Source organism: Drosophila biarmipes, chromosome 2R, assembly GCF_025231255.1.
Source record: "Drosophila biarmipes strain raj3 chromosome 2R, RU_DBia_V1.1, whole genome shotgun sequence".
NCBI classification, from domain to species: Eukaryota; Metazoa; Arthropoda; class Insecta; order Diptera; family Drosophilidae; genus Drosophila; species Drosophila biarmipes.
The window spans coordinates 16696100-16717643 of NC_066615.1; the positions used below are offsets into that span (position 1 = coordinate 16696100).

Sequence of the window (21544 nt, forward strand, 5' to 3'; positions counted from 1 at the left end):
GTGATTCAGCACTGCAAAGTTTTGAAAGCCAGAAATGTTGCAACTTGAGGTTTTATAGGTATGTCTTAGTAGTGTTGCAAGCATTTTCTTCGCTTAAATTCGAGATAAAGACGTCGTACTGTGCAGAGGAGTCTTTGTGGAGGGGGCGCGGCAAGAGCGCTGTTTGCATCATACACCGCAATGAATGAGTGCCCCATAATTGTGACTTTGGGTCTGAGGCGATTCCGCTGCCGCGCCTCTGCTCCACTCCGCTTTCCCCTGCTGCTCTCTCTGCCGCGGAAGGCGACGGCCATCTTTATCAGCTACCACCTCCCCCCCCCCCTTTTTTTTTGAAATAAACTGGTTTCCGCTCGCCACTTTCTTTTTCGCTCTCTGCGCAGGCGCTCTGCGATGGAAAGAGACTGCCAGCCGATTGGTGGATAGCATCTTTCGCTTCCATGGAGTCAGCTCCCATTTTTTGGGGCAGCGGCCACGCCCTGCGCCGCTGCTCTCTCCGCTGCCGACGTCGCTGCCACTCTGGCGAGAGCCGAAAAATGAAAATAAAAGTAAAGCTGAATGAAACGCTGCCATAATTGGCATCGTTAATGCCAAAACCATGAATACTAAAAAGTTTTTACGAGCTAAAGCTGCAGTTGAGCAGTTATTAGACGGGCAGGTTGATGGTGGTCCGTTCTGGGGGATTATGTTGGTGACTGTTTGCTTAAATATATAAAAAGTAAATACAAATGAGTAAATACACTTGAAATTTAGCTAGAGTAGATAGAATACTTTTTACACAGATCATACATACATTGTACATTCTCTAGAAATCGCTGCCAAAAAGTATGCTTCACGTTTGGTTCAAAACGTAAGCCTCTACGTACTTCTTAAAAAGTTTCACATCAGCCAGTCTCTGTCAGCAATCAGCATCACCTAATTAGTGATGCCACCCTTTTCACAAGCGGAGTCACAAACCACGCCAAGGCTGCCACCTTTTTCAAGCCGGTCAGCCAGCAAAAATGTATCGATAGTTTGAAGGCCCGCAATCGATGTTACGAAAAGCGAATCGATACGTATCCAAGAAGTGCCACCTCCAATCTGTTTCTGCTGCCTCATCTTTGAATTTGACTAAAAGTGCCGATTTCCAGCTCAACGAACAGTCCGAGTCGCGCCGAATTCTACGATTAAGTTAAAAAGTTCAACCTCAACTAATTTACCATGGCAGACTCCAAGGGGTAAGTGAGCTGGGCGCCCACAGAGAAGCCGACCGGGGCGCTCCAAGTCTAAGATCGTCAAATTCGCGCAGTCATCGAGTTGAAAAAATACGCAAGGGCCACATCGCAGACACATTATTGCAGCACTTCCAAAGGTTTTCCTCGCTTTCCGCGAAACTCTGCCGCCTAGCGCGAGTTTTCCGCTGCCCGGCCGCAAAATGTTGCGAAACTAGGCCAAAGCTGAAAACTTGAGGAAGAAAAAAAACGCCAGCGAAAATCGCCATTTGCAGTCTGTTGTTGTTGTTGTGTTTGGTGTTACTGCCCTTGCAGATGTTGTTGTTGTTGTTGCCGCATGAAAACTGAAAACTGGCGATATTTCTTTGTTGTCCCGAATTCCTATTGTCCTTTGCCAGGGGATATGTGAGCACTGAGTTGTTGTAATTGATATCCAACGCAGTTGGATATGAAGATACAAATATAGATAGATAGGGATATCTCAAAGTCCCTAACACCTGAAACTATTTCCGGGAAGCAACCTTAAAGGAGGTTGATTAGCCAAGCCTAATATACTTTTGCCCTCTAAAATTGCATTATTTCTAGAAAAATCCAAATATTTAGATGCTAAACAAACGCCTGCGTATTTTGAAAATACACCCTTTAAATTAACTTGACTAAAAGTGTTAAGATAGAATATATTAGATATATTTTTAGAATTGTTTTTCCCTTATCAAAACAAATGGCGCCAAAAGAATTGGCACCAAACACAGGAAATACACACTTACTTCTTTAGATAAAAGCCACGTATAAAAAGTGAAATAAAAATACAAATGGACATATAAAAGGTGGGTTGAAATATTAATTATACAAGTATTTGTACTCCCTTTTAATAAAACTGGTAACTAGTTTAGTTATAGCACAGGATTTTTCTGGATTAATGAGTGAAAGTAGGAGTACACTTTCGTATAGAATCTACCATATGAATTCGAAACTTAGATCACCATCACGTTGGCTAAGAGAATTAGATCGGCGAGTAGAGCTGCCCAAAACTTTAGTTTTGTTCGGCATTGCTTGGCAAAGCAGCTTCCACATATTTTAACAAAACTAAGGGGAACCCCAGGAAACCGAAAAAGCTAAACAGATCATGTCCGGCAGCAACAGCGACAAGATGGACCAGGATGGGGATCCCAGGGACTTTGTGAGGGGTTATCACAGCGAGCAGGACGAAAAGATGAAGCCAAAGTCCTCGTTTGATAAGCGGTTGGGACTTAAAATTAGAATTCCTAAGCTAAATCTAACGCAATACCCCTATCTCACCCACAGTGAAGATCTGGCAACGGCTATCCTGAAGCGCAAGGACCGTCCCAACCGTTTGATTGTCGAGGAGGCGCAGAATGATGACAACTCTGTGGTGTCGCTGTCGCAGGTAAGATTCACCCCCGACCTTCCGAAGGCCACGTCATCGCTTGCCTTACTCACTTCGGTCGACCGCTCTTCTACTTGTCCGCTTGCAGGCGAAGATGGACGAGCTGCAGCTCTTCCGCGGCGACACCGTGATCCTCAAGGGCAAGCGCCGCAAGGAGACGGTCTGCATCGTGCTCTCCGACGACACCTGCCCCGACGAGAAGATCCGCATGAACCGTGTGGTGCGCAACAACCTTTGCGTCCATCTCTCAGATGTGGTTTCGGTGCAGTCCTGCCCCGATGTCAAGTACGGCAAGCGGGTGCGCATCCTGCCCATCGACGACACCACCGAGGGCGTCACCGGCAACCTGTTCGAGATCTATCTGAAGCCGTACTTCCTGGAAGCCTACCGGCCCATCCACATGGGCGACAATTTCATCGTTCGCGCCGCCATGCGTCCCATTGAGTTCAAAGTGGTGCTGACCGATCCGGAGCCCTACTGCATCGTGGCCCCCGAGACGGTGATCTTCTGCGATGGCGATCCGATCAAGCGTGAGGAGGAAGAGGAGTCCCTTAACGCCGTTGGGTACGACGACATCGGCGGCTGCCGCAAGCAGCTGGCCCAGATCAAGGAGATGGTGGAGCTGCCTCTGCGCCATCCGTCGCTCTTCAAGGCCATCGGTGTGAAGCCACCGCGTGGCATTCTTATGTACGGTCCTCCCGGTACCGGTAAGACTCTGATTGCCAGAGCCGTGGCCAATGAGACTGGCGCTTTCTTCTTCCTGATCAACGGACCCGAGATCATGTCCAAGCTGGCCGGAGAGTCGGAGTCCAATCTTCGCAAGGCCTTCGAGGAGGCCGAGAAGAACTCGCCGGCCATCATCTTCATCGATGAGATCGACGCCATCGCCCCGAAGCGTGACAAGACCCACGGCGAGGTGGAGCGCCGCATCGTGTCTCAGCTGCTGACCCTCATGGATGGCATGAAGAAGAGCTCCCATCTGATCGTCATGGCGGCCACCAACAGGCCCAACTCCATTGACCCGGCCCTGCGTCGCTTTGGACGTTTCGATCGTGAGATTGACATTGGCATTCCAGACGCCACCGGCCGCCTGGAGGTGCTGCGCATTCACACCAAGAACATGAAGCTGCACGACGATGTCGACTTGGAGCAGATTGCCGCCGAGACCCACGGACATGTGGGTGCTGATCTGGCCTCGCTGTGCTCAGAGGCTGCCCTGCAGCAAATCCGTGAAAAGATGGACCTCATCGATTTGGAGGATGACAAGATCGATGCTGAGGTGCTGGCTTCGCTGGCCGTGACCATGGAGAACTTCCGCTACGCCATGACCAAGTCCAGTCCATCGGCGCTGCGCGAGACGGTGGTGGAGGTGCCCAACACCACCTGGACAGACATCGGAGGCCTCGAGAGCGTGAAGAAGGAACTGCAGGAGCTGGTGCAGTACCCAGTGGAGCACCCGGACAAGTTCTTGAAGTTCGGCATGCAGCCCAGTCGCGGTGTCCTCTTCTACGGACCCCCCGGCTGCGGTAAGACGCTGTTGGCCAAGGCCATTGCAAACGAGTGCCAGGCCAACTTCATCTCGGTCAAGGGTCCCGAGCTGCTGACCATGTGGTTCGGCGAGTCCGAGGCCAATGTGCGCGACATCTTCGACAAGGCTCGCTCGGCGGCTCCTTGTGTGCTCTTCTTCGACGAGCTGGACTCGATCGCCAAGGCCCGTGGCGGCAATGTGGGCGATGCTGGCGGCGCCGCCGACCGTGTTATCAACCAGATCCTGACGGAGATGGACGGCATGGGAGCCAAGAAGAACGTGTTCATCATCGGAGCCACCAATCGTCCAGACATCATCGATCCGGCTATCCTACGTCCGGGCCGTCTGGATCAGTTGATTTATATTCCGCTGCCCGACGACAAGTCGCGCGAGGCCATTCTGAAGGCCAACTTGCGCAAGTCGCCGCTGGCCAAGGAGGTGGACCTCACCTACATCGCCAAGGTGACGCAGGGCTTCTCGGGCGCTGATCTGACGGAGATCTGCCAGCGGGCCTGCAAGCTGGCCATCCGACAGGCCATCGAGGCTGAGATCCGTCGCGAGAAGGAGCGCGCCGAGAACCAGAATTCGGCGATGGACGTAAGTCATCTTGCTTAGCTTCTGAAAAGGAATATATATTTTTGACAATCTCCCCATATACCAGATGGACGAAGACGATCCAGTGCCGGAAATCACTAGCGCTCACTTCGAGGAGGCCATGAAGTTTGCTCGCCGCTCGGTGTCCGACAATGACATCAGGAAATACGAGATGTTTGCCCAGACTTTGCAGCAGTCCCGTGGTTTCGGACAGAACTTCAGGTGAGAGAGTAAAATCCCCAGCTTTTAGCCAATGATTTCTAATTGAACCTTGCATATGTTTTTCAGATTCCCCGGTCAAACCGGTAACACCTCAGGCTCTGGCAACAACTTGCCAGTTAACTCGCCAGGCGACAATGGCGACGATGATCTTTACAGTTAGATTTCTAGTTTTACACTGCAAAAACAAAACCACAAAAACTGAAACTTTTTAAATGAATTTTTCCCCGTAAAACCGAGCAAGCAAACAAATCACATTCGCATCCTGGAGGCGGTTAACTACAGCAGCAACCATTTGGCTAGGACATTCAGCCGACAGCGAAGTCAGAAAACATACCGATACCAATAATCACTTTTTTTATACCATCCTTGGTCCTGGCCAGGGGTCCCCGTGGAGCAGGATACCATTTTAATTTGGACTAAGGCATCCCTGATCCGGAACCATTTCAATCGGCGACCCAATCCGCGCCTCACTAATCATTCGTGCATTGTCGGTAGAGTGGCTCCGATATGAGTTTCTATAAACATAATTATAAACGATACACATACACACATACATTTAAAGATAAATACATATATTAAACACCGTAAAATTATAAGTGTATTTGGAGCTACGTTTTTAAGTGAATAAAAATTATAAATTCAATAAAAATCACCTAGTGTAGTAAATCGTGGAAACTCTTCCATAATGCTTACAGGATGGGGATCAACGATCGGGAAACTTCAGGAACCTACTTATCCGAAGCATCCACGAAGCTCCATATCCCATTTGCGAATATTACCCATAACAATTCCCATAAAAAATACATTTTAAATTGTTTTATCGCATTTATTAAACTTGTATTCATTCGTCATGTTTGCTTTTTCAGGTTTTCATTTATTTTACTTTCATTTTTCTGAATTCTTTGCGACATAACAAGGACATCTTAATATGAAGTTAGTTGAATTCATTCATGTTTCATATTTTAATAATCATTATCGCTTAAAAATAAACGCTCTATGCCATTGCATTAGCCGCTGGTTATTTGAATCAATGTTTTGGCATCGGTAAATGAGGATAACGAAAATCAATAGTTTTGTTAATGGCAAAAGCAGGAAACTTTGAATTTGATTGGCCTTTTAAGGTGTTATTGCAGCTTCTTCGGCGCCTAACTTAAATCAAATGTGTGTTTCCTTTTTTTCAGTGTCTACACCTTAAAATTTTGCAAATTTTTTTTGTTTCTTTTATTAATAGATATTCTTTTTTGTTTTTCATTTCGTTTGTATTTGTATTTGTTTTTCATTTTTCCTTTTTTATTTTTATTTTTGTTACACATACATAATTAAATACGCTTTATGCATAATTACAACACAACAGTTAAAATACGAATAGGCTTTACTATTTTATTTAATGTATTCTCTTCTCAGTGACTTTAATTTGAAATTTGCGCGTTTAGAGTTTGTCATCGGTGATTTCAACGATCTTTTAAATATTTTTCTTGAGCTTTGCGTGATGGAAAGTTTAAACATGGCTTGTGTGTGCGTGTGTAGATGTTGTGTGCGTGGTGTGTGGTGTGTGTTGTGCTTGTTGTTGTTGTAGTTGGTACGTGGAAGAAAATGGCCAGCACTTTCTGCATCTTAATTAATTTCTATAATTTTACTCGCTTGATACAATAGTTATTTCTCGCGTGGTTCTCTCGAACTCTTCTCCACACGTTCGCTTTGTTTCGAAAATTTCCAAGAATTCTGTTGCTTTAAAGTCTTGAACATAGACTAGACACCAATTAGGATTAAAAACATACTCATATATACTTTAGTTTTATTATGCCTTGCTGACAATTCGAACGCCTTGCAGCAATATTACACATATGATATTTTCGGTTTCTTTATATGTAGTTTCTTTTAGCTTTGAACACCTGTCGACTGTTGGTATGCCAGTTGAATTGATTTAGTTTAATTTAATATTATAACTACGTACGCAAGTTTACTGATTATCCCACTAAGATTTGTTTAGTTACGCTGTTGGTTGTTTGTTCAAAACAATACGGTTACAGGTTACACTCATATAAAGTAGTTGGAGTCGTTTAGGTATAGGTCAGGCTGTACCATAGTTTAAGCTCATTCAGTTATATAAATAGAGATATAGGTATAGGATAGGGTAGTACAGGTGTGGAACAGCAACAAAAACAGGGATATGCTAAGTACACGTTGTCCAGGCCCATCGATATTGCTTTGATTCGTACTCGCTACGGCCCGAAAATAAAAGATTTACATCCGTATTTATAAATATTTGAAGCGGTCTAGGCAAATGCCACCTGGTGCACACATCTCTTCCCGGCTCTCGCCCCGCGCTCCCTGCTAAATTTCGTATTTTCGCTAGTTTTTCGCTAGTTTTTCTCAAAGTTTTCTAAGTTGATCCCTTGCAACATATTGATTGTGCCTTCAGCATTACTTATTTGTTTTCACTTCGTTCCGAGAATAACCGAGGATAACAATAACACTCTCGTGTGCCTACAGTGAGATCGCTTAGGAAGTGAAAAACCTACATCTCGGGGACCGGCAATCTGATATCATATCACTCCCTACTCTCCTATGGCCGAAACACCGTCCAGCTGCTTCACGTATAGACTAGTACACACATTAATGGTTGTTAGTTGGGGTTTCCCGACTTCCGGGTAAGTGTCCCCCGTCGATATCTCGTTATTCATACATCATGTGTGTGGGGAAACTCTTTGCTGATGTGTGTTTGCGTTCAACTTGCTCTTATTTGATATATTTTTGCTTACTCTTCGCTTATCAGTTAACTAGCAGCCAATGAAACAAGTGTTTGCGTTATATATTCTAAATTATGAATAAATCAATGGATAACAAAAAAGTTATGAATAAACAAAACTTAAAGTAGTATTTTTAACACTTCCGTTGAGCCAATCGTTTGTTGTTCCTCTCTGCTGATTGCATTTGAATTCATTTTGCCCAATTAAATACATTACAAATTACAATTGCTAAATACATACAATACAATTCTTAACTCGCTTGCTGGCTTATTAGCTCTTCTGTTTTAGATTAGAAACATTGCTTAGCTTCTCCCCAACATGATCAACATTATCATCATCATCATCATCATCGTTATTATCGTAGTATTATAGATTAATTTCAATTATCAAATATTCACGATTAAGTTTAAATGATTTGTGTGTCCTTGTGTTTGGTTTGGTATTTGTGCTTTGTTGCGGGTTGTGTTCTTTGCTCTGGTTTTTCTGTCTGTAGAATTGCTCAAATATGTTTACAAAATAAAATCCTAAGAAGCCTGCAAGTGACCTTTCTTCAGTTTTAGTTTCTGTCTGCTGTCTGCTGTCTATCTGTAGCTGCTGATGGTGGTTTTGTTTGTTGTTGGTTGGTTGTTCAGACTTTTTATCGTGTATCGGTGATATTGTTTTTGCTGCCAAAGATCTTCACCAACTGCGACTCGTAGTCGTCAATGTTGCGCTTCATGATATCCATGCAGGGACCCAGCAAGCGCTCAAATGCCTTCACATCGAGGACTAAATCGAGAGAGAGTGATATCATTAGTTAGTACGTTACATAAAATGCACTGAAAACACTTAAAACATGCTGGAGAATTGGATTTTCTGTGGGTGGGGGGTTTAGTAGTACTTATTTAAGAACATTTTAGCACACACCAAGCCATCGCCATTTGGTTAACCCATTAAAACTCATGCCTTTAGCACCACAGGCCCCACTAGATCATCTTCATAGCCATCTCTTACCGATCCTTTAACCTTTAGTTGCCTGTGTCAGCTTCAGACATTCAAATTTCATAGTGCTGTGGGTTCAATTTTGGGGATGTGAGGGAATGTATGCGTGTGTTTTAAAACAAAACTCTATTATATTACTTCTGTAACATTTTAATTCTGAATTTTGAACAGGCATTGAGTAAATTCGAAAAACTGCTTCTTGCATCTGAGAATTTGGAACAGCAACAAACTTGAAAAGTAAAAACATTTCGAACGGGTTTCTTCACAAATTCGTATTCCTCCGGGCCATGTCGGTGAACATTTGCTCATAGATCACCACATTGCGCTTGAGTACATCGGTGAGGAAGCCCATGATTCGCTCAAAGGCCTCTGTGTCTAGGACTGGACGGAATTTGAAGCTTAAGACAAGGTTCTTAAAGAGTAACCACCCAAAATGTATGACCTCATTGCTGATAAGCTATGGCCTAATGACTCTCCAAGGAATAATTGAACAAATATAAAATCTCTATAAACTACATTGTGCTTTTTTATGATTTAAAGGGAATTTATGATGATGTAATCAACGGTATATTCATTTATAAATATTGTTCTATTCAAAACATATGAGGTATACAAAACAAGAAGTTACATTAAGCAATGAGGTAAAAAATCCAGAAGTTCTACTATTATTTCAAAAATTTCCATACCTCTTTCGTTGGCAAAGTCAGAGGAAAACCTCTAATTTATTTTTAATACACTTCTCAGCCAAACCTAGCCAAATGAGGTCATAATAATGGGACTAATAGCTACAACTACTACTACAACTATGTAAGTCTACTGCTAATTGAGTGGCAAATTGCCGAAATATTCGCGCAGATCCTGCTCCAGATAGCGATACCCACTAATGCTACGCTGGATGCCCCCACTACACTTTCCCATGAGGCGTTCGAAGCAAACAACGTCCAGGACTACACACAGCACACAAAACATACGGCGGATTGGGATTGGGATGGGGATGGGGTTGGGGATGGGGTCGGGGTGGATGGATGGACGGGACAAAGAACAAATAAACAAAAGCATTAGGGATTAGGTCAAGCGGGGGATCGACTGAAACGCTTTCCGTGTAGCCACTCCGCCAGGCGGGACACTCACATGCTAGCTTGACGACGCCGCCCGTGGCGTAGACGGAGGCGGCCCGGGGTCGGTGTGTCACCAGCGCCAGCTCGCCGAAGTACTGGCCCTTGCCCAGCTGCGAGATCTCCACCTCGGCGTCGTCCTGGTCCATGCGCACGGACACGGTGCCCTCCTCGATGAAGTACATGCCGTCGGCGGCGTCACCTGGGGATTTGGATAAAAAATCATTGTCGTTAGAGGCGTTCCAGGAGGAAAAGCAGGGCCATTTGTTTCACCAGAACCAACAAGCTTAATGAAATTCCGAGATTGGATTAGAATTCCAGAAATTCATTTAAAAGGTAATAAATAGAATATGTCTTGGATTAGAATTCCAGAAATTCATTTAAAAGGTAATAAATAGAATATGTCTAATATTTAGGGAAGAGTTTTCAGTACTTATTGAAAATCTAACCAACCAAGATAAAAGAGTCTACAGCTTTACAACATTGTATCAATTAATATTTTACATTGAATTGAAAAATCCAGTCAGTTAGCAAAAGATTGGGAAAGAAACCAATATTGTCTAGTTGAATTTAACAAACGGTTTAGGTATTAGGACAAGTAAAGGTGTATCTTCTCTGCACATTAAATCTGAAGTCTGCATTTAGAAAACGACTTGAAATCCCCTCAGGTGACTTCCCCCTCCCACTGTCAATCACTTACCCTGCTTGATGATGCGTTCGCCGCTGTCGTAGCTCTTTGAAACCAAGGCATCCGCCAGATTCATGCGCTCGTAGTTCTGCAGCACAAGAGATGGGTGAACAAAAATCGATTGGGAGCGAGGAAGGATAGAAGGGCGGACTCACCTGCAAGGCCTTCAGCATGGGCACGCTGTTCAGCAGCTCCTCGTACATTTTCCGCTTCCTGAAGGCGGACTTCAACAGGATGCGGCGGAAGGTCTGGCGATCCATGGCCCAGAGGAGACCACTCGTTTCCGCCTGCACGGTGGCCGCTCTAGATATTTAAGTTCAACATTAGAGACGCGTCTATAGATAGTCTACATGGAGCCATTAGCACATTGTAATTGTGGCGCAGACAGCGCGGAAAATTTGGCATAATGAATCGATCAAATACGAGGGGGTCGCATACCTGGGCATATTGTAGAGCAGCGCTAATTCGCCAAAGAGTCCGGTGTGATTGTAGGTGTTAATGTGCTTGTCATTAATAAAGACTTTGTAGACGCCTCTGCGGGAGTACGGAAAAATTCGGGGGGTTAGTGCGGCCAGAGATGTACGAAAAGTCCCCTCAAATCGAGTGCGATTTATAATTGATGCGGTGCGTGTGTGCTCATCAATATGTGAGTACTCATTAATTGCCATATCAAATGCTAATTCCCATTCAAACACAAATTAATTAAGCCGCACATAAATGAATGAGCCTCGCAGTTCTGCATGAGTAATTATGCGGTTACACTGCTTTGAGTTCTTTCAAAACGTTTAATTTGCTTTGAATAATGTGAAAAATTTATGGGAATTAAAGAAAGATTGTTAATCACAATGTTTATTCCAGAATACCATATTAACCTAGCTGATTTAATTTATTGTTCACTGAAAAAATGCTTTCAATATGAAAAGGGTTTCTTTAGAATTTTCTTTTAACAATAAAAATCTCAATAAAAACTCCCAAAACTCAAAGAGTGTTTTTAAATACCAAAACTAATTCAAAGCTTTGAATAAAATGTATGTATATGGAATCCATACTGCCAAAGCTTACATTTAACCCAAACTGGTTTGCTATAATTTAAAATATAACTTTTATAGCCATGCTAACTTTAAACAGCCCCAGCAAAATCACGAAAAGTTGCCCCAACTTGAGGTTAACTTCGGGCCAACATCAAATGTGCATTATTCATGGAGTTTGATTGGAAATTTGTTTTGTTTTACTTACGATTCAATAACATAAAAGTTATCGCCGTCGTCGCCCTGGCGGATGATATAGTCGCCGGGCTGAACCTTCCGCTCGAACATGGCATCCAGGACCTGGTTCATCTGCGAAAACAAATCAGTTACAAGGGGGTGAGCTATAGGTCCCAGAGGAGAGGAGGATGGGGACAGCAGCCCGCCTGATGGGGGATAATCCCCCGTAAAAGGGCAACCGCAGGCAGACACTTATTCGGGTTAAACGCGGATGCGTGTGTGCCTGCTCCTGCCCCTTTTCCGGGGGACTCCCCTCGTTATGATATGATTTATGCAGTGTAGTGGCTGCCACGAACCTGCTCTTTTTCGAGGGATCGGAAGAGGAGGACGTTCTTCACCGACTCCACCAGCCGGGCCCGCTGCTCATCTGTCTTGGGGAACACGGCGGTGGCGCCATCATCGTCGTCGTCCGCCTCCGGATCGTAGGCCTCGGCGAAGACTGATTTGCGGCGCGAGCTGGCCATCACTGGTGGTTCTGCTGGAATGATACAAATGGAAAGCATACATCAGATTTGTGTTCCAAGTCTGTTGCAGGCCCTAATCAAAGTGTGTAATCACAAGCAGAGACTCTGGCAGCATCTCAAAACGAATCCCCCGAACAGCAACGAGCGACGTCTTCATTTAATGACCTGCAAAATGGACTGCTATCTGAGCAGTGCCATCAGCCTGGAATCTGCTGCTCTGGCACATCTCCTGCTGTTCCACAACTGCAATTCAAATGAAAATGCAGAGGGGCTCGCATTTCAGCGGCAGGCAGCATAATCCAATGGAATTTGGATCCATGTACGGGAAACTGGAGAGCATGTGCAGCAGTCCCTGCATCATTATTAGTCTTCAATGCCATTTAATATATATTTAAACTAAGTTAGGAATCTCAATTTTAATGGAATTAATTTCGGTTCACTTAAAGTGCCAAAATTATAAAAGATACAAAGGAGGTACAAAGAATACAATTATGAATCAATTTTGAATAAATTTTAAAGTCACAAAAACGTACAAGATTAAAAAAATGGTTTTGGTTAATCATAAACCCTGCTTTAAGTTTAATTGTATTTGTGACCATAAGAAGTATTTTAATTAAGATACTAATGTTATATAAATCAGATAATTTAAGCATAAAACATATATACTGTATACTTTTGTAAACAAAGTTTAGAAATATCAAGATACTTTTTTATCTTAAAGATTTTACCATGTATGAGACTATCTCAAAACTAGCTTTGGACTGCGAGGACGACATTGTCCAGCTGAGATTGCCTTCCCAGATTATTTGTCAAACAGGAGGACAAACAAAGCTCCTTTCTTCTCCTCCTCCGCCACAGATATTCAAATGTTTGTTCTGGTTCACATGACCGCAAAATCAATGGCTGTGACTATACATTCGGGCCGAACACAACACCTTAAGTGAGCATGTTTTTTGGTCTTTATGCTATATTTTTGGTCAACGAAACTCGGTCTTGCTACTACTCACCGGCCAATAAATTACCAGACACCTGAGTGGACATTTTCAATTGCACTGCGGCTCTCTGTGCGTGTTTCCGAATTTAGTTACGATTTCAAATGGGTTGCAACGAGCGCGAAAATGAAAACCAGTTAGGTGCGAACACGTTCAGAAATAAGTAGGCAAAAAGTGTGTGTATGTACAGTCGCGATGGGTTTATGTGTATGTAACCCAAGGTGAGTGATGTGGGGGCAAAAAAAAAATAATCAAAACAAATCCAAAGCAAACACCAGGCTTTTGGCTTTCCCGTCACACGCTGCGTATGCGTAATAAATATTTATGCACTCGAATGCTTGGCGAAGCCTTCATCGAGTCAGTCGAAAATGTTTGTATATCTGTTCTTCCACAGCGAAATCGCCGAGTTTCAGTTGCCGATTCGATTCAGTTTCGCATTCGGATTGGCAGAAAATGTTTGCAGTTTTTCCCTCACCCGCAGGCGTGTCAAGTTTCCAGTTGGAGTGTCAACCTAATGATGCAATTACCCAACAGTCGCTCAGCCACGCATTCTGGAAGTGCCCCTAGTTTCCCCCACTGCTCCTCGACGAGGGCCACAAAAATTGTAAACCAAGACGTTTCGAGAGCCAAGTGCACGTCTATTTTCCCCTCCAGACAAGTATTTATCCAGGTCCCAGGCCCCGGCTATATGTACTGTTTGCATTGTGTGAGCAACAGCTATGACGCCCACGTCCAAATCTTGGACAGCAATTGCCTCCGTGCGCTGCTCTGGTTTTTATTACAGCCCGGTGTGCCAGGCCTGTTGAGGTCCGTGATTTTTGATTTACAATCTGGTAATTGGTAGAGGATTTTCGAATGTCTATCAATCAGGAAAATTCCATTTCCTAATTTATGGCATTTTTAATCTCCGTTGGATGGGGTTCTATCAAATTATTAGTCAAGAAAATACTGCGTTCTTGATTTTTGAGGTTTTTGATTTGCAGATGTAGATGCAAGATAATACGATAAAATATCAATCTATCACTGACGCAATATAGAATGTACCTTTCTTCTGAGAAGATCTGTATGAATATTTTTAAATTAATTAAAAAAAATACTATTTCCGATTCCCAGATTTTTTTTGGCTACAAAAATGTTATCCACGAACAACCTATTCTTAATTTAAGATTAATTGCTTTATATAACTGAAACTGAATAATACTTATCTCCAGGAATCAGAATTTTATAAAATTTTATTGATAAAAATTTGTGTGCTTAATACCAGAAATTCAATTTAAACATAAATTCTAATTACATTATACTTGTAACAAAAACCTGCATTGCTCAGAAGCTAATTAATTAATCGGCTTGAACTTCAAAAATTTCCCAACCCAGATGAAAATGAAACTAGCAGAGATCCTAGATTAAGACTCAACGCACTGGCAAAACTTTGAATATCATTTGGTAATTGATGCACCGAAAGTATTTCAATTAAGTAAGTTGCTTGCTCCACAAACACACACTTGCACTCGGGCAAATAAGCTGGGGTATTCAATTAAGGATGGCAAATAAAAAGTTGGCTGCATTAATTTCATTAGCCGAGTGAGACAACGGCAACGAGGACTGCGGCGACGGGATCGAGGGATATATATCCGTATATATTTCTATATAGGGCGACAACTTCCGACGATGACGACGTGGGGCGGAAGGAATGAGTGGTGACGTTGGGCTGAAAAACTGAATGACAGACCGACTGAAAGACAGTTTTGGATGTGCGTGCTAGCCTTGTGACGTCCTCCGAGCGACTGAAAGTGGCGATGGTGCCACAAGAGGCGCAGCATCGCCATCGCCACATCACCGACCACATCCCCATCCCAACCCATGCTCCTCCTCCGCCGGAGTCGCTGATGACAGGGACAGGCAAACGTCAAACCAAGGCGGAAATAGTGCCTGTAAGTAGGCAGCACAACACGCCACTCAAGCGGTCCAGTGGTTGTCGGCCGTCTATTTATACAGCTCCGCCATAGACCTCCCTCCAGCTGTATCCCACATGTGTGAGTGTGCCAGCTGTCTGTCGCTTTGTTGGCTAAGCACTGAGAGAAATGTCTCCTTGATTGGATAAGTGGGGCAATGCTACAAAGGACAAAGTTGGAACTTTTCTAACCGAAAAGACCTCAGGTGAAAAAGTAGTTTTATTAATATTAGTTGAAGTTGAATTAGTTTATAATAATAGTTTTAAGGTTTTTATAAAGATATAAAAGATTCTGTAAAATCAAACTCTATAAATTTTCCTTTAAATATTTAAAAAAATATTTATTTTTTTATTTTTTAACCAAAAGGAGTGTAAAATTATAGCATTTGGAATAAAAAAAAACTCTATTTACTCTTGTCTAAAATAGAGCTTCGTTTTAAAGGTACTTTTGAGTTTAGAGTAAATTATTGCATTCTTTTAGACACCTAATATGACATTTAATAAAGATTTTGATAAGCCTAGTGATTATTTTCGGTTCCTGATTAAAAATGATTTTAAATATGATTTAGTTTAAAAAAAAACTAACATTTTTTATACAAATTTCTCTATTTTTTTTCCTCCGTGCTGCTTTATAAATAGCAGCAACACTTTGCTTTGTCTTGATTAACATGAGCATTCCCTCAGCTTTTTCATATAAGCATTCATATACACATTATTATTAAGCGCAACAGGAGGATGATGTCGGGTTGGTTAGATGAAAAACCGAGGGAGATGGCATTTCCGTTCAGGTTTTTGCCACCGACGCAGCCTGAAGTCCTGCCGCAAAGCGCTGCTGGCATGTCAATAATGTTGAAATGTAACTCACTCCACAAGACCGGCCACGCCCCCCTTCCCCAGCCCCTTGGAGCACATCACCACCGCCACCATCCCCCCACCCGGGGGGCGTGTCATGCGCCCTGTGTGCCCGATGAAGCGTATGCGGCTGCTGAGCTGTTCATCAGTATGCTTCACTAAGTACTGCTAGTCCTGATGGTTCTGATGCTCCTGCTCCTGCTCCTGACCATCCATCCATACACCGCTTGCTCCCCTTTTTCCCTCGGTTTGACGCTGTGGCCAACAGGAGTGTTAATAAAATGTACCAAGGCAAGCGCCTACCTTTGACCACCTCGCCCAGCACACCCACCTTAGAGAGCCTATGCGGCGTATGCGCGATATTAATGTCACACCAGCTTTAAAGCCCAAAGTTAAATACAAAGAAACTTTGCAGCAAGGTTTCCGGCCACAAATATAGACATCAAAGCGTAAAAATACAGACTTGGATCGATGGAAAAGCCAGCGGGGGGCGGTGGCGGAAAAGCGTGGCAGGCGGTGGGCGTGGCCAGTAGCTATTTGCGTGCCATTTTCGCTCCAGTTGAGATGGGAGCTTGAAGCGATTCCGCTGGCTTCACTGGGCAGCCAAAGCGGATAAAGTTGGCCATGACAGCCAGACGTTAATAGTGAGACAAAGGGTCCCGAGCCATCTATGATGCCTCTAACCTTTTCACCGCCGGTTGAAACATTTTTAAGTAATATAAGAGGAAGGAAATGAAAGCTATAGGCTACTAAAGTAAAGGCTTAAAGGATTTAAAACTATTTTCATTACTAATTTATATAAAAAAAATATATATATAATATATACAAAAAAGGAAAATATACATTTATAATATATCCATTTAAAGAAAGGCTTTTCAACTATTTAGCAGGCGTTTTAGGGATCAGCCTTTATCAGGAGATTTATAATCTTGCAGAAGGAACTTAAGCTTCCTTAATTGAATCCTTGTTTTAAGTTTTTCATAAAAAGTTGTTAAAGATAAGCATTTATCAACAAATTTATAATCTTTTCTGACATTTGAGCTGAAGTTATATAACTCGTAGTTCCATTAAGAAATAGTAGCGCAACTTGTAAGCCAAGTGACATATTTCTCTAAATCTTTAAAAGATGAAAGATGACTTTCCTGCACTCTGTTATGCTTTCCATAAACTTTCTACTTTCTGCAATGGATGTTTTTCAACCAAACTAAGCCCCCTTTAATTGACACAAGCCAGTTGGAGCTTTGAAAGTCTGGCTGTGAGTGGATCCTATTTTCCAGCAGCGAACAGATTGGCAGCTCAGCTCCTCGGTCCTCTTCTGCTGTGTGCACAATTAATAGATTTTTAATGACAGGAGCAGTGTGCCCCCTCTCCACCCACTTGACCTGGCATCCACATCCACATCCAGAGCCACCCCCTCCCTCGAGGGCTGCGTGTTTGATTAACCGGAAGATAAACACGCAAAAGGAAGCTGTGAACAAAAGCCCGCAGACAGAGGCGGCCCACTAAAGGGGGTCAGTAGAGGGGGGCAGGAGCCGGAGCAAATTGAACTCGGCTAAAGCTTCATCACCATCATTATTTAATTTCGCATTTTGTATGCTGGAAGTGGGAGCCCAAAGATTTATGGCCATATGCGTGGTCCCTGCTAATTATCCGCACACGTGCCGCAGGAATAAGCACCAAAGAAATGGGAAATCATCTGCTACAACAAGAGAAAACTTTTCAATTTTTCCCAGCCAAATAAATCTTGATTTCCCCCGACCTACTCGTAACCGAAATAAACAAAAGGCAACGATGGTCTCGACTATCAGAAACCTGTAACTCAGCTAAAGGGTGTGCGAAAAGGATGGAGATATGCATGCAGCAAATAAGCTATTCCGAAATGGCACACTTTTATTTATTTATAACTTTTTAAGGAATGATCCGATTTAAACAATTTTTGGCATGTAGATGAGCTTGTATAATGAGCATAAAATCTCATTTGCACTTTTGTAAAATAATTGGAAGCAAGACAGGTTTCAGGTTATGCTTAACTTGGTTGGGGATCCTGATCAACGATATATATACTTTATATGGTAGGAAACGCACCCTTCTACTTGTTAAACTTTTTCCGACGAACTAATATACCCATTTTTCTTCTACTTTTAAAGGGTAGAAACAGAAATGGCCAGAATTGTCGGGGGAATAACACCAGCAGATTGTCTATATGTCGAACCAAACTGACACTGCTGACGTTAGAGATTTGCAGCCAGTACGCAGCAGTTCCCAGTTCGCAGCAAATTGCATGACGGAAATAAAACACAAACTGGGCAGATGGGGGTCTAGAAAAAGTACGTGAAAAAAGTACCAATCTCCCAGGCAAGAATTTTCCAACACGCAGCGCCAAAAGCGGAAAATGCAAAAACGAAGCAGATTTAAGGCAGTTAAGCCAAGAAAAAGTTGACAGGACACGCAATGGAATAACTTGGGTAGAGAACGTAAGCAAAAACAACTTGGGATTCCTGTAGACTTAAGAAGCAGCAGAAACAACATAAAACTCCACTTACCATCGGCATCCTGTGAGTTGACGCTCAGCTGGTCATCGGTACTGTGATCCGTGTGAGAGACGCTCGGGCGTTCCGCCTGGAGCTTGGTGAAGTACTCCACGGCATAATCGATCACATCCGGGGGCTGCTCCACCAGGAAGGAGATGGAGAACTGCAGCAGCACCTCCTTCAGCTCCTCGGGCACCTGGATCCTTCGACTCGAATCGCTTGACATATTTGTGCTGCGGGAGAGATGATTGGAAAAGTTGGGTTGAGAATTATTTAAGTTGAAGGTAGGCTTAGATAAATGTATTAAAAACAATCTTTTGGAAGATAATTGTAAACGGAATTGGGGATACCGAAGAACCTGACATAATTGGGTGTTTAAATTGGGTAAACTTTAATTCTCCTTTCTAAAAAAAAGTACAAAGTAGATAGGGATTTGGGAGGTGGTAAGAGATGTTGGTTATAGTTAGTAGCTATAAAGCAGTATCGTTATAAAAATGATATCGTAGTTCATGTCATAGTTATGTACAATATATAATTTTTAAGCAAATTTCAAAGCTTTTGATAGATAGATACAGAGCTATCCTTTCATCTAACTAACCAATTCTATCGCTAAATTAAGTTAAATATTTTAAATGCTATAAAGTGGGTTTTAACCGCGCATTTTATGATGCATCTCTACAAAATATTTGTTAAATTTGTCGTAAGAATGAAAATGTATTATTACGATGAGTAAATCCATATAATAATAAGCAGCTTTAAGCATATTTGCTTGTTTGTGTACTCAAAATGTTTGTTTTTACTGAATGACATTACAAATATAATTTTATCTACAACCAATTTAAGTGGAAAATGGAAAAATGCTGAAAATGATGCTTGTTTTCCCCCGTTTTTACCCCCCATTTAATTCACTGCGCCACATGAAGTGCAATGGGACACCCGAAAGTGTGCATCCGTTGGGGTTTCAGGGGTTTCGGGGGATTCAGGGGGCTACAGATGCGACATTGGATGGACGGAATTCCGAGTTTAACCTGCGGCCAACGGTCACCTGCTGGCTGTCGGTCATTTAGATGGCAATTACCCGCCCGCAGCCCCTCGTCCACCTGATCCATCGACGCCGCTGTTGCTGTTCGTTGCCACCATCACCCATCAGTACATCAGTCAACCTCAGCCAGAAGCAAAAACTACAATAAATCCCAAACCCAAACCCAACTCGGCTCATGATTCAACATTGCACAATTTGAGATTTTGGTCTGGTTCGGTCGTTCGGCGCAAACGACAGACGTGAGATTCATGTTAAATTTGTGCTCTGCCCAAAAACGAGCTGCGACAAATATAATTTACGAGTAATTCACTTTTCACTTGGGTTTCGTTATTTCTTTTTTATAGAAATTGATTTCGACGGCATTGTCTTGGTGGATTCGCAGTAAACAGGCTGCATGAGGTCACAACTGCTGATGCATTCAAAAACGTGCTTATAGAACACTTTCAATGGGAAAAGAGAACGAATCGTTATTGTTTGGCGGGGCAGGGCTTATAAATGTGATTAAAGAGCTATGTATAAGCTATGATAAACAAAGTCGACCTTGAAATATTGTAATTACTTTCAGAACTCTTCTTGTAAACAATTAAAGATACAACTGAAAGTTGGAAGACCTTTCGTGCGTGTGCATAACTTGTAGACCTCGTTGCTTTAACCCCTCTGGTATTATCTTGTAAGCCCCCGAATTTCAACAGTTTTCGCCTAGAAAATCAACAAAGAAATTAATTTTCCAGCATCGGCATAAATATTTATAAGTTTCCGTCAAATGTGCGTAATTATGTAAATTGCGTATTGTGGGTGTAGAATAATTTTGTGGGATTTCGGCTTCAACTTCTCCTGCCCGCAACATTTTATTGCCCCTAATTTGAAAATTAATTCCTGCCCGGGCGAAGTACTCCAGGATATTGTTCCTGTTCGCTGTTGTTTCGGGGCAAACTTTTTCAATTAGGTTCATTAATATTCAACTTGCCCCGCGGCCGCCTGTCGGAACAAATAAATATTTAAAACTAATAAAGGTTTGGCCCGCCCACGAAACAAGTTCCGATTGCGCTGGCGATGGAAATTCAATTGAAAGGCCTCTCGACTGCCGATTCGATGGCCAATTGGGCGTTTAAGTGCCTCCACTGATTGGCCCGGCCAAAAGCTGAAAGCCGCCTGTTTTTCACTTGCTTTTTTCGATTTTTTCCCTCTTTTTTCTGTCTGAGAACATGAGACATTAGGCGGTGCAATTGCAATTAGAGTGGGTCAAGGTGGTTCACTCAACGCACTGCCACGGCACGAATGGCAATTGCACAGGCATCTGAGCAAACTATAAATACCCGGGCTCAAGTAATAAGGGGCTGAATGAAAAGCCCCCTCGCCTTTCCCATTTTCCACCCATCAGTCAAGGATTTGGGTGTGGACTGGCCGCAGAAAAAAAAATGGAAGGAAAACTAGAAAAAAGTTACGGGGAGCACACAAGAAAGAAAAGTTAAACCATTTTCATTTCCTCACAATTTCCGCAGCTGCCGGCGTACGAAAGTAAAAATGCAGCCATTTGGCCGACAGTTATAGACGCTATGAGTGTGTATCTACAGAGTCGTGAATGGGTAAAGTCAGCTGACTCAGACTTTAATATCTGTACTCGACGAGGCGATAAGCTAATTCCAACGACTTCAGGTAGCTGGGTTCGGTTGAATAAAGCTGATTACATTTTCATAAAAAGTGGAAAACTTCATCACCGGCAGGGGACTTAGTTAGATTTCTCCCTCAAGTAATCACATTTGAAAGGATTTAGCTTTGCTGCCCTGATGGAAAGCCAGAAGTCGTTATTATAGACTTAAAGGAACATACTCTATAATAATTATTAGTAAACATATTATATCATCTTAGATACCCCAATGATAATTGAACTCAAAGAAACATTATTTCTTTAAAGATAATTTGAAAACAAGACGAAATAAACTTTAAGTATAA

The 21544-nt window shown here is 42.8% G+C and overlaps 2 protein-coding genes across 8 annotated transcripts in view; one reads left to right on the forward strand and one right to left on the reverse strand.

Annotated features, from left to right (window-relative positions):
* The first annotated feature begins 1046 nt into the window (after positions 1-1046).
* Positions 1047-5609, forward strand: LOC108036589 (transitional endoplasmic reticulum ATPase TER94). Of its 2 annotated transcripts, none has more exons than XM_017112848.3 (5): positions 1047-1214; positions 2514-2616; positions 2705-4741; positions 4806-4960; positions 5027-5609. In XM_017112848.3, exons 1-5 carry the CDS (start codon positions 1198-1200, stop codon positions 5118-5120), a joined length of 2406 nt encoding a protein of 801 aa, XP_016968337.1. In that variant the 5' UTR covers positions 1047-1197; the 3' UTR covers positions 5121-5609. The 2 variants fall into 2 exon arrangements, with proteins under 2 accessions (XP_016968337.1, XP_016968334.1); XM_017112845.3 differs by lacking the exon at positions 1047-1214 and adding an exon at positions 2257-2450.
* Positions 5610-5765: 156 nt separating this feature from the next.
* Positions 5766-21544, reverse strand: part of LOC108036411 (cAMP-dependent protein kinase type II regulatory subunit) — a 33954-nt gene continuing 18175 nt past the window's right edge. For 3 of the 6 annotated variants that reach the window (XM_050887423.1, XM_050887422.1, XM_017112532.3), the window contains exons 3-10: positions 18562-18782; positions 12056-12237; positions 11731-11831; positions 10933-11028; positions 10650-10797; positions 10507-10582; positions 9823-10008; positions 5766-8478 (exon numbers count right to left, since the gene is read on the reverse strand). In XM_050887423.1, coding sequence (XP_050743380.1) covers positions 8348-8478; positions 9823-10008; positions 10507-10582; positions 10650-10797; positions 10933-11028; positions 11731-11831; positions 12056-12237; positions 18562-18775 — 1134 coding nt within the window. In that variant the 5' untranslated portion in view covers positions 18776-18782 and the 3' untranslated portion in view covers positions 5766-8347. Of the gene's footprint in view, positions 8479-8803; positions 9073-9822; positions 10009-10506; positions 10583-10649; positions 10798-10932; positions 11029-11730; positions 11832-12055; positions 12238-13230; positions 13280-18561; positions 18783-21544 lie in introns of those variants that run through there. The other 3 variants (XM_017112534.3, XM_017112537.3, XM_017112535.3) reach the window with 3 other exon arrangements.

Coding starts and splice junctions, on each gene's coding strand:
- LOC108036589 (XM_017112845.3), top strand. CDS start 2,335: ATGTCCGGCAGCAACAGCGACAAGATGGACCAGGATGGGGATCCCAGG. Junction 2,617..2,704: donor CTGTGGTGTCGCTGTCGCAG/GTAAGATTCACC, acceptor GTCCGCTTGCAG/GCGAAGATGGACGAGCTGCA. Junction 4,961..5,026: donor GGTTTCGGACAGAACTTCAG/GTGAGAGAGTAA, acceptor TATGTTTTTCAG/ATTCCCCGGTCAAACCGGTA.